The sequence below is a fragment of the Anopheles cruzii genome, chromosome 3 (genome assembly GCF_943734635.1).
Source record: "Anopheles cruzii chromosome 3, idAnoCruzAS_RS32_06, whole genome shotgun sequence".
Lineage (NCBI taxonomy): Eukaryota > Metazoa > Arthropoda > Insecta > Diptera > Culicidae > Anopheles > Anopheles cruzii.
Window position 1 is genome coordinate 5,005,314 of NC_069145.1, and position 15,634 is coordinate 5,020,947.

A 15,634-nucleotide genomic window follows, 5' to 3' on the forward strand; every position below is an offset into this window, starting at 1 on the left:
CGGGCGAAGCGATTGAATTTTAAACGATATCCCCCCAAAAAGGATTCACGAAACCCGGCGCGGGAGTGGCGCGGTTCGGGAAGCACCGCAAGCTACCGGCTTTGCTGGCGCCGCCGTTGAATTCATAATCCTTTCCCTTAAGGTATGTTGATTTAATGAAAATTTAATTAGACCCTTAGGTGACCACCGACACCTTTCGCCGGCGTTTGATGGGGCTGATGCTTCGGGTTAGTTTAAAGTCTTTCAACCGGTTAACCGGAACCGGTTGAAACGGATTTCGGTGCATATTTCGCACCGATTGTCAGCGAGTTCTGTTTGGGATCACGAGCTCGTATGAAATGTGGCCTCCGCCCAAAAGGGGAATGTGTTTGAAAAACTGTAGATTTCCACTAAATTTACTTCAAACGACGCGAGGATGTTACGCTCTCGAAAAATTATGCTCTTCCACTCCGGTATTTGATAATGAGCCTCAAGACCTCAAGCAGAACGTACCGGTTCGGTTTCCCGCGGTGACTACTTTATTGCCACGGCGACCGCGACAAGCGGATCCTGTACCACATGTGCCACTCCCGGGAGTTGGGTGTACTTTAAAGCCCCGCATGAAACAATTTAAAGAATGCCTGCCGCACGTGGGAAGCGATTTTAAAGCCGCTTTGGCGGGCCATTTTAGGGCTCTCGACTGTCGGCTCGATTGTTTGTAAAAGTCCACCAATTAAAGTCCCTGGCGCCATTATGTCAAACCGGCGGACGTCGAGATTGCTTTCCCACCGCAATTCGGGGACTGTGGGCCCCAAAACTAAGTGCCCCATTCAACTGGCACTGGTTCCATTAATTGCACCGTGACCGTAATGAAAACCATTGCGAGCACCACTTGAAAGGTGTGCGCTCCCATTCTTTTTCCCCGAGTGCTCCGCCTAAATGGAGCGCCAGACCAGGTTAAATATCAGTAAATATAATAAAACCAATTATTGGCTATCCACTTCGGGTGGGCGACTGAATCGCTGGCGCTAGTGCATCTGGCGGTGCACGTGATAAAAGGTTCCGAGCCGGGCCGCGTATGAAGTGATGGAAAATTAACACTTTGATCAGCGGAATGGACGGAATTAATTGTGGATATTTTCGAGTGGCTCCCGGCCGCGCGGCCGTCAGTGTCGCGCCGCCACTCGAGTGAAATAAATCGAATCATAATTTGGTCCTCACACCTACATTTGGCCTCCCGCCGAACCGGCTTTCCACGGAAGCGCTCCATTACATTGCTAGCGCCGCATCGTTTCGATTCGAAAATCAGTTCAGTTGCGAAGTGGGTACACGCAAACAGCAAACGATACACGAAATGACACAAAAATGGGCGGCATGTCAAACGGCTAGGCCCGGCTACATTGCAACACGGCGAACGATTCGAACGATTTGATACTATAAAATTCACACAAATTAATTAAGTCACCAGCGGGTGCAATTAATAATTGATTAATTCAAAATTAATTTATCACTAGCATTATTAGCGGCCGGCCTGGCGGCTGGCTGGCGGCTGGCTGGGTCAATTATGCATCATGGACAGCTCACTGCGGGCCGGAGCCCTAAAAGGACGCAGTCACTCGTGAACGGATTTTGTCACTCCGGTCACCGGCAGACGGAAGCGGAACTTTGCGGGAACACTGTCTGTGTGTGTGTGTGTGTGTGTGCCGGAATGGCCATCTGTCCGGTTTTAGCATGATTCATTTTCAGTCCAAGCCGCGCCAGGACGTCTGCTTCCGGGCCAGGGCACGCCAGCGCAGCATATTTATGGGAGCTTTAAATGGTCCACATCCGTTTAAATAAATGATTATGGGATGACTAGTGGGCTGGCCATAAAAAAAGGAATCTCTATCCGGAGGCTGCACCGAGAAAAAAAAAGCGTCAGGCACGATCCACAACCACGAAATCGATTAGCCAACGATCAACACGATTGCTTACGGGCGGCGTAACAAATTGCTCCACTTTCGCTGCGCCAACATTCCGGGTGATCGGGTGTTGGCAACATCAAAAAACAAATCGGGACCCCCCACCAGCCGAACCCCCATTTTTTGGGCTACGAGAGATAATTTTCAAGGTCACAAATCGACACGAATTCGTGCTTCTTTCTCAAGATCGATCCGCGCGCCCGATGCCGTCCAATTATCTTCAATTACATACACGCACACACCGTGCGGGTCCGATTCATCCCTTTTGACCCGCGTGGGGGGGGGGGGGGGGGGGGGGGGGCGTCCGAAAAGTCATGTCGATGACTCAACACAACAACAATCAAGTGAAGCGTGCGCAGCAATGAAGAAATGCCCCTGGGGTCCCCCTGGGGTGAACAAGTGGCGGACGAGCTACCGAAAATCAAATGTCAGAGCCAAGTCCGTGGAGTGCTCGGGGTGTACAACCCATCAACAGCAGCAGCAACAACAACCGATGGATGACCGTTACAACACGCGCGCGTGTTGCATGCGTTTAATTGGCCACCGGGTCAAAGCTAAGTGTGTCTGTGTTGCATTTTTGTAGCCCCAGCATCCACAACACGGTCCACAACAATAATTATAGTTTATGCTTCACGCGGGCGCGCGCGATCGAAAGGCCACTCAGCTCGGGGGCTCAGGTTGATGCGACAAACGGGCCGTCGGCGGGCGGCCTTTCGCGACAATGTTGCTGCAATATGGCGCACGCACGAACGCGAGAGCTTCAAGAGATTGTCGCATGCTGCCGATGCCGGGTTTCGATTGCTTCACGGCAACCAATGGCACTGCTGTGCTGCGATCTTTTCCCATGGCGAAGAAATAGGGCAGCGAGCTTTGTTGATGAGCGAGATTTGGCCTGGGAGTGTGTGGGAGATTTATGCTACTGTTCGGTGTCTGGTTGATGCGTTTCTGGTTGTGATCTACAGGGTGTTCCATCACGACCCATACTATTGAAATCTTAAAAAAACTCCGCCATTTTTCAGTGAGTTTTCAGTTTTCAACTGAGAAAACTGTGCGTGCTTATTGCTGGCGAATTTCTTCTGAATTCTTTCTTCGGGGCTATTTGAAGAGTAAGGTTTATGCCAGCCAACCGAAGACCATCGAAGAACTGTCTGTTACCGAAATGTTGTCAAATACAATGAAAAATCCCCAAAAAAGGGCGGTTTTTTGTGTGTCTAATGGAGGCGGTCATTTTAATAATATTATGTTCTGTGTGAATTGCTAATAAACGGCATTCTATACTCTAAATAAATCTTGTTCATTTCTCAAAATCAACAGACAAATAGCGGAGTTATTTAACATTTAAATAGTATGGGTATGTGATGGGTATGTAATAGTGATGGAACACCCTATAGACACACCATTTGTAATGGTCTCCCGTCGGTGGCTCCTTTTTCGGGCAGCAAATAATTGAGCGCACGCCGAACGCGTGCCATATTTGCACGCCAAAGCCAACGTTTGGGGCAATTATTTGTTCACCGATCGATGGCCGTGCATGTCGTGGCAACAAATGTCAAGGGAATGTGCCCATTGTCAATTGCTTTAAACTAATCACAGCCATTCGATGATTCGGTGGGACCAAGCTCTCTTGCTTACTTTGAAGCGCGCAGTTTAAACGAAACATCACGAAAACGAAATGGAAAAGCTTCACACCTTCATCGAGTACACCGAACAAACACGATCGACACATGATCCCCGAGGGCACTTTTTTCAACACACTGTCTAAATAGAAATCAGGAAAAAAGCGATCTCCAAATAGAGCATCAAACAAACCGGACAACACATAAACACTCCAGACAACCTGCAGCAGTTCATCGCCCATCGCGCCTCTCGCGCGGCTATCGTTATGGGACTTCCTCTAGGCCGAGCCGAACTTAAGCCGGGCTGTTACGTAACTTTTGGGTCAATAAAAGCCACGCAGAGAGTGAAACGCATAACGGCGAAAAGGTTGCGCCCGTTGGCCCGTTTATGATGCCGCGCCGGCCAAGGCGTCGAAATCGAAAGTGGAAATAATATTTTTGCATCCCATTTCTCGGGGCCGGGATAGTGGCGTGTTGCAACACAAAATTTGCACCCTCTTGCGTCCCATTGCAATGTCGCCCACCGCATTAGCAGATGCGAGCGTTGCGCAACGGGGAAACATAAATTCGTTTAATATTCTCACCGCGGCACGCCGTGGCCCGCCACGAGGGTACGAGGAATGTTTAAGCAACAAATGCAGCAACAGCATTTCTGCAAGCCGAATACTTAAAATGCAAACCAACGTAATGGATGTCGTTGTAAAAGCGGTGCGAAAGCGAACCTGAATACAATGTCCTTCGACACGGAATATGATTGCAATAAATTTTCATTTTACCATTCCGTAACCCGTGGTGTATCCCAAAATTCGCACTCGCAAAACCATGCGCTCGGTTCGCGTCTCGGGGGCCTCTTCCATTAGCGCGGCGCGCAACTGGAAGAGGCTCCGCCTCGAGGAAGATGAAGGCCCCGGCAACAGGAAGTCGAAGCGTTTCGGTGTTAATTTTTAACCACCGCCGCCCGTACGCGGAGTACCCTTTTAGCTTTCGTACACACAAAGCTTTCGACGGTCCTAATACTCCAAGGCTGGGCCCTGTGAGTCCCCCCCCCACCGGGTGCTACTCCGGACGGTACGGTGCCGTCGCTTCCAGTGTTCAAGAAAATAAAAATATCACGACGCAATCAGAAGAAGCTCACGATGCTCATGCACCATGAATTCCAGACGCAATCTCCCTCCGGATGCGGCTTGTGGGCTGATGCGATTTGTGTGCGTATCTAATCTGCTTTTGCGGCATGCGAGAAAGTACGGAAAGTACGGGCACCGAAAGAAAAGAGGGGGGGGGGGGGGGGGGGCCGAATATTGCGCCATTCCGTCGCTGGGCGTTACTTTGCCACTTGATCTTGAATGGGAACAGCTTCTTGATTTCTTGGTACAATTTACAGCACGGCATAATTTACTGGATTACTCCGGCGCGGGGTCGAGATCCCGTACGCAGTATCCTGCGTAACGAAGCACACGCTCCTTCAGTACCCCCGGAACAATCCATTTTCCAGCGGACGATGGCAGCCTTTTTGGGGCGGGGCAGCAATCAACTTTTTCCCGTCACTCGCCGTACGGGAAAATAAAACCACAAATCCGGCGCTTGCCGGCGAAGGAGGATTAAGAGTGGCATGATTAGGGCGAGAAATCTGGGGGATTTGAAGAATAAACCAAAATGTGTCGGCTCGGGAGCGCACGATTGTCAAACTTATCACTCGCTTATCTCGGTCTGTGTGCGAAAATGACGCCGCCAGTGGCGTTGAGTGGCAGTCTCTTTCCCCGATTTCTTTATCCGCCCCGTCCCATCCTGCTGCTGACCAACCACGGGGGGGCCGAAATCCGAGTCTTGACAGTTCCGGAGCTTGCAGGGCACATCATTTGACAGTTGAGATGGTGGTTCAGCTCTCCGCCGGATGATTCGCATCGCAATTTATCGTTAATAATTGACAGTGCGCGCTACCGAAACTAGCGACTCCCGTTTTTGATTGACAGAATAAGTGAGACAAGAGAACGAGAGAACTCCCCTCACACTTTAGGACATACTAACGAGATACTGTTCGACCGTAACATATGAATTCTTTCAATTATTCTTAACAATAGAACCACCTCGACACACGTGACATGCTGTAAAAAGTGTTTCGCGAAATCGAAACCATGCTGACTTCCGGTGATTGCGGCGTACTCCAAACCGACCGAACCGAGCGTGGCATATTTTTATCGTCAGCATTCCGCCCGAACGCACCGGCCAATCGCTAATCAGAGCGTTGGTGGGCTCTGGTTTTCCCGATAGATATGCGCACCTTTTTTTTTGTGTGTTATACTGGCCAATGATGAAAACGGGGAAAATGGCATGGCACGGTTCGGTACGGATAAAGCCGACGTGAGCCGTGCGGATTAAACAGTTTTCGGAGTGTACTTAGTGCAGCTAGCATAATGGTACAATTCTCACGCGCTTCAGGAGCGTCAGCGATGGGAAGCCTTGCGCTTAAGCTCATATACGTGACGTTCGGGCCAGCGGTTAAACGAGCAATAAACATACTTTACCCTCCGCTGCCGCTCCGACTCTGCCGGAAGGAGCATGGCGATGGCTGGCTCTCGTAGACGGAACCCATTCCGTGCTGACCACGGTCCCATGATAGCCGGGGCCATAAACACTACCGGGCAAACGGAATTCGGAATCAAAAAACACCGGCGGGAAATGGAGAAAAATTGAAGTTAGTTTATACAACCGACAGTAAAACCCGACCCCGAAACAAGCGCCACAAAAAAACAAAGCAGAACCATAACCTATGGAACAAATGGGATACAAAATAATCTTGACCTCTGTGGCAGCGCTGAAAGGTGGTCCCCAAAAAAAAACGAAGCAGAACAATCATAAAATAATGCTGTCCGCTCTTTTGTATCATTCTCGGGACTTGACCTTGCACCTCAAAATGATTTTATTTTACAATAAACATATTGTTTCGTGAAACTACACGCCGAGTGGCAATTAAGAAGCTCACGGTTGCCACGGCAGCTTGCGATATTAAATGGCCATTTTGGGGACTGTGCGGCACAGTACCATGAATTCGGAGCTTTTCAGCTGTGAGCTTTAGTGGTGAGCACATAAAGTGTTTTATTTGCCCCCGGTGCCTCAAAGTGCCCTGTGCCACACAATCGATTCATACGTGGTCGGTCGGTCGGAGGCCTATCGTTTCGCCCACCGACAAGTTTATGTTTATAGGCACAGGCAATCCAACCAACGAAAAAGGGCCCTTCTGGGGTCCTTATTATTATAGACGGCCAATAAAAAACGAAGCGGCCGGGCTTCGGCGGTCCTGGGGCTAAAAGTTAAATTAACGTTAAAGAGTAAACGTGCTTCGGTTCCTCCTCGTTGGTACTTTTGGATGGATTTTCGGGCACTTGTGTGGCGGGTGGCTAGGGAACTAGGGAAAATATTTTAGTTCCTTCCCAATCCGTGTGTTTCGCATAAACTTTAGCCCAGAATAACGGCCCCGAAACAAACACACAATGAAGAACACTCACCGATCATCAGCAGGGTCGACATCAGCAACAGAGCATTTCTTTTCCACGAAACGGCCATCTTTTTGCTTCTTTGCCGGCTGAGGCCGTTGGAGAGACGTTCGCTTTTGTTTGCTAATTCCGCGGAACGGGTGTAGAAAAGTAGAAAGCTGGCCTTCCTTTCGCTGAAGCGGTGCACCGGTATCCTCTATCGGTTGCCCCCCCGGTGGAGATCACGCTTCTGCCACGCTTCACACGATTTTCCTGTTTTTCCAGACCCAAACCACTCAAAGTCAGGTCAGGGCACGAGAAGTGCGCCCGGGTTTAGAAGAATGGACCGGCTGCACTTTCTTTCGCAACGATTCACTCGACGCAACTCGACTCGCGGTCTGCTTCGATCGAGACACTGGGCACGACGTCAACCGCACTTGCACTTTTCACCTGTTTCACCCGCCTGCGCCTGCCTGTGAAAGGGTCCAGAGATCCAAGCACTCGGGGCCGGTTAAACGCGTTGCCAAGCAATTAATTTGAATCAATATAAGCCTACACAATTTTAAACCATCTCAAATCACGGGCCGGGTCGTTATTCCACTCGCTTTTAATGGAACTCTCTCGGTACTAGTTCACGCTATAGACTAGTTCAAACTTATAGACTAGAGTCTTCAAGTCGACTTTCCTTTTGCGGCTGGCCGTTCGCGTTTGGCTTATCGACCCGCCAGGATCGCGAGCGACCTTTCGGGCGATGCTGTCCTTCCGGTTTCGGCCGCTAGCTCACTGGCCAGACCAGTGTCAGGGCAGTGCAACCGCAGATCGATCTGCGCGGCAATGTATGTTCTTTATTGGCACATTTATTTTGTCGGTGAAAGGTTGAAAGGCAACTATAAGAAATGATATGGTTTACCTAAGCTCTTATGTTACGTCCAATCCTCCGCCTAAGCAGCATAAAATGGAACGATACACCACATAAGACATTCTCATAATGCAATGATAAAAGCATTTTAAAAAATTCGCTGAAGAATTATGTAAGGTGTAAGGTTTGGAAAATGGTTTTCTTTAAACCTTTTTTTTTTACTGAATTGATTAGTAACTAAAACTAAATAGAAAACAGGCGACACCTGTAAAACATATAAAACCTATTTTTACTAGAGGTCTTTTTAGATCCAGTTTTGATTTTCAGTGTAAAACTAAAAGTTTTCAAAGATTACCAAAAAAAACAAGTTAAATAAGCGTATAAATTATTTGCAAAAGTCATCGTCTAGAAGCATAAACGTTTCACCAACTTTCTTAAACACTGTAAACACCACCGTGTTGTAATTTCGGAACAATGAACGAGTGCCCTGGTCACCTGGTTTGCCAAAATGGCTAACAAACTGGGCCCAACCACAGCCGTCGCCATTCGGCGTCTTGTCTTTCAGTAATCCATCCGAAGGAAGCAAACAAGGGCCTTAAATCTGTTTTCTACAAACACCCTCCGACAAACAATGCCACGCAGATGGTAAAGGATCACACGGCAGATACGGCACACACAAAAATATGTTTTCCCGTTCACATCCAATCCGATTACTGGCACCGAAAACACAAAAACCGGCCGCCTGTGTGTTTTATCAACGAAAAGTTGTTTTGCACAAATTTTTCACACTTCTCGCCCAACTCGGCCAGCTGCGTTAAGCCACCCAATACAAAGGATGTTGGGATTGTAGCAACACACACACACACGAGCTTCCAATCCGCTTGACACACGACGACGGCACACGACGACGACTATGAGCGAGCGGAGGGCTTAACCTTTGGCGTAGCAAATCCTTGGAGCCCGTCACGAAATCTCCCCGTGCGAAGACGAAGACGCGCACGAGAAACGGGATGTGTGTTGGTCTGTGGAGCGGCCAAAATGAACTGACGATCGACGCGCAAATGCACCACAAGTTTACGATCCACTAACGGAGCCCACAGCGCGACCGCCATTCCGTCTATCTCACTCACTCTCTCCTTCTCCCTCTCAGTGGTCGATCTCCATCTTACGGTGCCCTTTCTGCCGTGTCTGGCGTTGGATGGGAACCGATCGCGACGCCCGCAGCATACGAAAGAAGGCTCTCAACGGCGCCGAGCTCTCGGCGGCATGCAGAGTGGTTCAAGTTTACATTATTTAGAGCCCCAGCTGGTCACGCGGTCGCGGTGTAACACACACGGGACACGACGCGATCCCCCAAGAACCCAGTCCCCGTCTCCTTCTTGGCCTTCTAGGGCTAGCTCGTCGGTGTAAACGAAACGCCACTCATGTGACATTCGGTGGCGATGCCATTTGCAAAACTCCCAGCCAGCCCCCGGCAAAGTTGGGGAGCTCCCCTCTGGTTTCCTAGAAGGGTGCTCTGAGGGGTTGTGTAATAATGACCAAATAAAGACGCTCCAGTTGACGATGGATGCTGCGTGGCTGGACCGCACCGCGATCGGTTTGATGATCATGATCGTGCGGTGAAAGCGAAAGTCCGCTGATGTCCGTCCCAGAGGCTCCTAACGATCTCAGCCAGCAGCCCATCAGCAGCCTGATCACACGCCACGCCATGTTATGATCGACAAATCGGTCTGGCCGGGAAGCAGCAGCAGCAGTTATGATTCAGCCGAAACGTTTAGAGCCGGTTTTTACGGAGCACGGAGTTGCCGCGGGTTGCGATGGATGCAACCCCCCGCGCAACACAGCGAAGTGTGCGAATTTATGCAAATCCAATCCCAAACACGAGCCTCCGAATTCGGACCACCGCGCCGACATTCGCGGGTTGATCGGACGATCTTTCTAAACCGCCGATCGTTGGCTTCCCAGTCTTACGTTTGCCCGGTGGCCCGTATGCTCCCCTACATGAATGGCCCGACCCGCGATTGTCATTATTTTATGTGCCACCATTATTGTTATTGGTTATTTTATGGTTATTTCCCAAACTATGCGCGCGCGCGCGTGCGCCAACCCGACGGCCAGGCGCCGCTGCAAGCTGCGTTGTGTAACGCACATCTCTCCCTCTCTCTCTCTCGCTCTCTCTCTCTCTCTCTCTCTCTCTCTCTCTCTCTCGCTCTCTCTCTCTTTCGACGCGGTGTATGTTTGTGCGTTTGGTGCGATGTTCCCTTCCAGATGCTTCGCCGTCTGGCGGCCTTTCGAACTGCATATTTGGGGCTGCTCTTATGTTTTATGTAACTTTTACCCAATAAAATAAACAAACAATCGAATCTCGGACTGCCAAATGCAGGGCAGGACCCGCATGGGGTGGACCATAACCACGGCCGCTCTGTTTTTTATCAAAACTATCTCACATCTCTTGCATGCGTGAAGTAACTCGTTTGATTTAACACTCCGGGACGGATGGGTCCGCGCCGACGTTATGTCGCCGAAAGGTTGCCAGGCCGTTAACAACGGTTTCACACCACGGCCGACCTGGGGTCTTCCCATGGTCTCTTTATGATTTCTGCCAATACACAGCGAAACTTATATAACGCGCTGTTTAACCGCGACGATCCCATCATCAACACACACACCAGAAGGCACACGAAACAGCCTGGCTGGCTGGCTGGCTGGCTGGCCGAGGCTGACATTTAAAAGAGAGAACCCCCTTCGCCGTTCGCCATTCGCTCGGCATGCCAGCGTAGAAGGGAGATAGCATTCCTGGTGGTGGTCTGGGTGAGAACGAGAGAAAGCACCGTCAGAACGTCGCTCCCTGCGCTACGATCATCGGCGACGGGGATCGACCGCAAGTCGCTGAAGAGAGACTTGCGCGTCGGTGAAGCGACGAACCCCGGGCAAACCATCGCCGGGCCCGGACTCGCGAAGCTCGGTGCAACAAGTGATGCATGCATTTTTATGCATCACTACTGTCGTCCCGTACTTGTTCGCCTTACGGCGCACCGACCTTGAAGGTGGCGGCCTGAACAGAGCCTGAACCTGTGCAACCTGTTGGGTTCGCCTTCCTGGCTTCCTCTTTTTTTGTTCGCCTTTCTGCGCTATTTAAAGCGCACTGTGACGCTCGTTCTGGTTGATGCGCGAAAATCGAACCCACACATACTCCTCGGAGCGAGTTAATGGCCAACGCACGCCATGCGGCGGCACTGACGGCGACCCGTGCGACCCCCTACCGCGTGTGTTTGTAGGCCGCGAAAGGAAGGATTGCAACATCAAGCCGGACAGCGGCACCATCATCAGCAATCGACGTTGATCGACAAATCGACCTTTTCCCGCCCCGTGGCACGCTCTGCTTTTATCCTGCTTCGGTTGCCACTTTGCCCCCACTGGGGCGAGTGGGAAACGAGTTTTGCCCTCGCACACACACACGCCCGCGACCGTCCTTCGGGGGACCAGTGCGTCCCCGGTGCCCTTTTGCCCTTCGCGCACTCCGAAAGCCTTCGATTGTCCTATCGGTGTCCGCGCCACAGTCGTCAAAAAGTATGTTGCTTCTGCCCTGATCGAAAGCGAGGTCCTGGTGGCACTCTAAACTGTTACACAGGGGTGGGTGCCGTGGTGCCACACGAGCCCCTCCCGGGAGGGGCGTTAATGAAATTAAATTACGAGTCCCATAATGAAGATAAACAATGCGTTGCAAACTAATGGGATAATGTCATTTGTATCCCAGCTCCGCCCCGGGCCAAACGGGTGTGTGTGTGTGTGTCCTGGCCGCGCTCCTGGTCACCACTTCCGGTCGGCTAATGATGATCTAATCACCCGCTGGATTCAAAACCGGACTCTCGTTAGTTAGTGTTGGAATAAAAATAAAACAACGGGGAAAACGCGACGAGAAGGTATCGTGCCCGAGAAGTGATTATGAAATCGCTAAGCTCCCCAACCGGGTAATTAGTGGACCAGCGAGCACACACACACACACACACAAGCACTCGAGCGCGTGAGCCCCAAGAGCGTGCCAGGGGCCACCAGCAATCGTCATCCCCAAACCAGTCGATTCCCTGTGGGCCTTAAATGGGTATTAGAGCCCTTTGAGTTCGTCAATTACACAAAAGTGTAAAAAATCGCGCTTGCAATGCGCACATAATTGACAAATTTAGGGAAACGTCCATAACCATGGTCCATGGAATGGTAAGTGCAGTGGGCCATTTAACCGAAGAACATAAAAAGCTCAGGTTTAGGAAAGGGTTTTCGATTCTGTTTAATTAGTTTATTCAATCACTGATTCAAGCCAATTTTTGATTACATAATCTTATTATTCTGGCTTAAGGCAGCGCATTGTGGTCAGTGTGTGAATCTAAGCAATTCGACTGACTTTCACATCGAATTGCTACGCTTACGACGCAATTGGCGGCTGAAGAAGGATTCCAACACGACTATTGGCGATTTAAGCTACAGCACCGCTGGGTCAAAGTTTATGCATTCAGAAGTGTTTGAAGGCAGAGCTCCGGATCAGCGCTCGCTAGTCCGTCCCCGTCCCTTCGGCGTTCGATCGGCACGAGCTGCTTGAAATGACCAATCACAAACATTACTCGAGCAGATTTTCGCTCAAGCGCATTCGCTCGTGATTCATGTGAAGGAACGATCACTAAAATACATTTGTCACCGATGGCAAATTCTTCCCAGCAGCAGCCGTCCCGGGCTCGGGGTGGTGATGCCGCTCGGAAATGCTAGTTCGCGTGTGCTTGCCTCGCCCAATTACGGTACAGGTGCGCTGCGACTCGCAAATTGATGTCAAGAAATACATCGCCCCGAGTCCGGCCAAGGACTTTTTCCCAGGTTCGCTCGTACAAGACTGTCGCTGGGAACATTTGGGTGATCATTTCAAGAAAGTAAGTTCATAATTATTTTCATCATTAATAGAAAATTTGCTAACAAGGATTTTTCGTCCGATTTTCACAACAAATGGAATTTCTAATGGTAATTTCAGGCTGACCAGTCAGTCGTAGATGAGCAATTCAATCACTCGCCATTCGTTGATACATCTTTAAAGCTGATTTGTGTCACACTATGTTCAAATGCTCCAATAAGCTTAACACAAATTAAATTGCAAACAAAAAATTCATTTTTTAATGCGTATCATTTGTACAAAGTTCAAAAGAAAATGATTCGGTTATACACGTCCATATCGCTTCAAGCAAAACAAGTATACCACTCCGCTCAGCTGCTGCCGTCGTAGTTGTATTTTTCTTCGTACTCCAGCTCATACAGCATTTGCTGTATTTTGAGGCGTGCGAGAAGGTTTTTTTTGTTCGGCAATCGTTGCAAAATCGGAGCACAGGACATCAGAAACCGTTCGTCAGGATCGGTAATGCCAAGGCGTGCATCCGTTTTTTTCGTTATTTCGCGCTGAATCGAAGAACATGCTGCTATGGAACGGGGCGAAGATTCTGGTGCCCCGGGAAGCGAAGCGGCAGGGAACTGTTCCTCTATTCGATAACCTGGTAGTACATTGTGATCCAGCCTTTCCTCTTGAGGTTCTAATTGGGCACACGATTTTCGTCTTTCCGATACACACACGTAACCTTCATCATCCAAATCAGACACGTGCTGCGGTGTCGACAAATAGTGTTCGTCGGTGAAACTTTCATTATCAGTTTCGGAAATGTGCATCTGATCCTGGTTTTCTTGCTCCAAGATCTCCGTTGATTCGATGTGCTCCTCGTAGACATGTGTGTTCAGTGAATCCACTTCTTCCTGTTCCTCCTCTCTAGTTGCAGCGAAATCATCTTCATGACTCTCGTTGTAATGCGTTAAAAATGTGTTGCCCAACATCTTCTCAACTATTTGGCCTGCCTCCTGGCCTGCGTTACTGAACTTGTCCACACTGATGAGGGCCGTATCGGGAAGCGGAGGCATGCTGGAAGTATGCAAAACTTGGAACAGTTCTTTGCCATCTTCCGTCACGTACGAAACCGTCATCGGTGCGTCCTCATCCAATTCCACATCACTGTCCGCTTCCAGATAGTCTATGCTATCGCTTTCGTCTTCGCCTTGACCATAAACATTCGCATGTTGTCTGTAAAGAAAGGGTGAATATCAATATACCAAACAAGACCACAGCCGGAACACAAGACATGCTACCAACTTGGGGATGAAGCCACCAATGAAGGGGAGCAAAAACTCCAGTAACCTATAGTGAATCCAAGATTTGCGATCCTCCTCGGACTTTTGGCGAACTTGCTTAAGGAATCCGTCGCGCATGCTGCGCCACCTTTTCTTACACTCCTGCACCGATAGATTCATGATTTGCGCCACCTCGCCCCATGCTTCATTCCGCAGTGCGGTGTTTCCACTTCTCACCATTGCGCCTTCGTAGAGAATGGATCGCTTTTTGATTTCCTCAACAAAAACCGTTTCGTCTACTCTGACATGGTGACGCTTCTTGCGGATATCTACGGTCAGGCCGTCTATTGGCGATAGCACCGTGCTGGTTTTGTCGGAGGATGGCATCCTTTTTCTTGGTTTCTTCATGAAATGGATTTCACTCAACATTCTGTAACTGCCGAGACCAACCGACCAACGATTCAGAACAAAACTATCCGTTCTACGAAAATGCGTTCTTCACGCGTTCCAAACAAATTCAATCGAAACGCAAACAAAACATGCGATTATTTTGACGTTTATCATGAGAACCCTTCTGAGTGCCTCCCGGTCTGTCACAGCCGGCCGGCTGGGCACTCATGTCAAAAATTCTGTTTTGCTTTCCCGCCTTTTATTGTAACATGACGAATCGTTAAAACATTACAAGAAGCCCCAAATGTTGCGGCTCACAGCTGGAATAATGAAATCTGTACTGTCTACACTTTCTACGCCCATCACCGCAAAGGGACCTCCGGCAAAAACAAAGTGTCCCAACTCACTTCCGACCCGCTCATCCATAAGCATCGGCCTACCGCACTGGAGTTTCTCCCATTAACTTTGTCGCCTTTGTCGTTAACACCGCCACACGGCAGCAGTGCCGGAAGGCATTAGAAATTGTGGTATTAGCTGGCGCCATTAAGAGGAAGCAGCATAACGCATCCTTTCACCTAGGAGCGGCTCAATCAGCGTTGGATCGCCCGATCCGATCGTTATGCTGCTAGCCACGTTTTTGCCTTCGTTTTGTCGGCCAACGGCGGTTTCGACGACAATGGCCCCTGGTGGCGACAGGGGTGACGACGATGATCGTTATTATGCTGCCGCGGTTGCGTTGCGGTTTGCGCTCTAATCGCATCAATCAGTTATGCGATTCGTGCTCGGTGCAGCGGCACCATTTGCTACGTGTTCGGTGGCGTAGATGATGGATTGGTTCCATTTGCCCATTCACACCCATTCCCAGCCTGCACACCACCGCAACCCAAGTTCAATGACTTTGGATCCGAAATCGCTTTCCCGATTATGTCCCGAGACAGGTGGCCGGGTGGCAAAGGTTGGTGCGAGATGAGCAAGCCGATTGCAATCAGCATTCTGCAGCGTGCGGTGTCTTCCAACCGGTTTTTTTTTCGAGGAGAGTCATAAATAATGTACAACCTGCCGGCGAGTATTGTATCCGAAATGGGACTCCACCAACCAAATGATGAGGCTCTACTTTCAAGATTCATTCACAATTTAAATAACTTTTGAGTGCGTCTACCTCCGCGCTTACGAAGATCTTTTAAGGCTGATCGCTTCAGGCCTAAACCC

The 15,634-nt window shown here is 49.8% G+C and overlaps 1 protein-coding gene across 1 annotated transcript; it reads right to left on the bottom strand.

Moving 5' to 3' along the window:
• Positions 1-13,125: 13,125 nt before the first annotated feature.
• Positions 13,126-14,480, bottom strand: LOC128275331 (uncharacterized). Its single transcript, XM_053013795.1, has 2 exons — positions 14,058-14,480; positions 13,126-13,988 (listed from the first exon to the last, which is right to left on the bottom strand). The coding sequence occupies exons 1-2, from the start codon at positions 14,462-14,464 to the stop codon at positions 13,130-13,132; spliced, it is 1,266 nt and encodes a 421-aa protein (XP_052869755.1). The 5' UTR covers positions 14,465-14,480; the 3' UTR covers positions 13,126-13,129.
• Between the last annotated feature and the right edge of the window lie 1,154 nt (positions 14,481-15,634).

Coding starts and splice junctions, on each gene's coding strand:
- LOC128275331 (XM_053013795.1), bottom strand. CDS start 14,464: ATGTTGAGTGAAATCCATTTCATGAAGAAACCAAGAAAAAGGATGCCA. Junction 13,989..14,057: donor ATTGGTGGCTTCATCCCCAA/GTTGGTAGCATG, acceptor CTTTCTTTACAG/ACAACATGCGAATGTTTATG.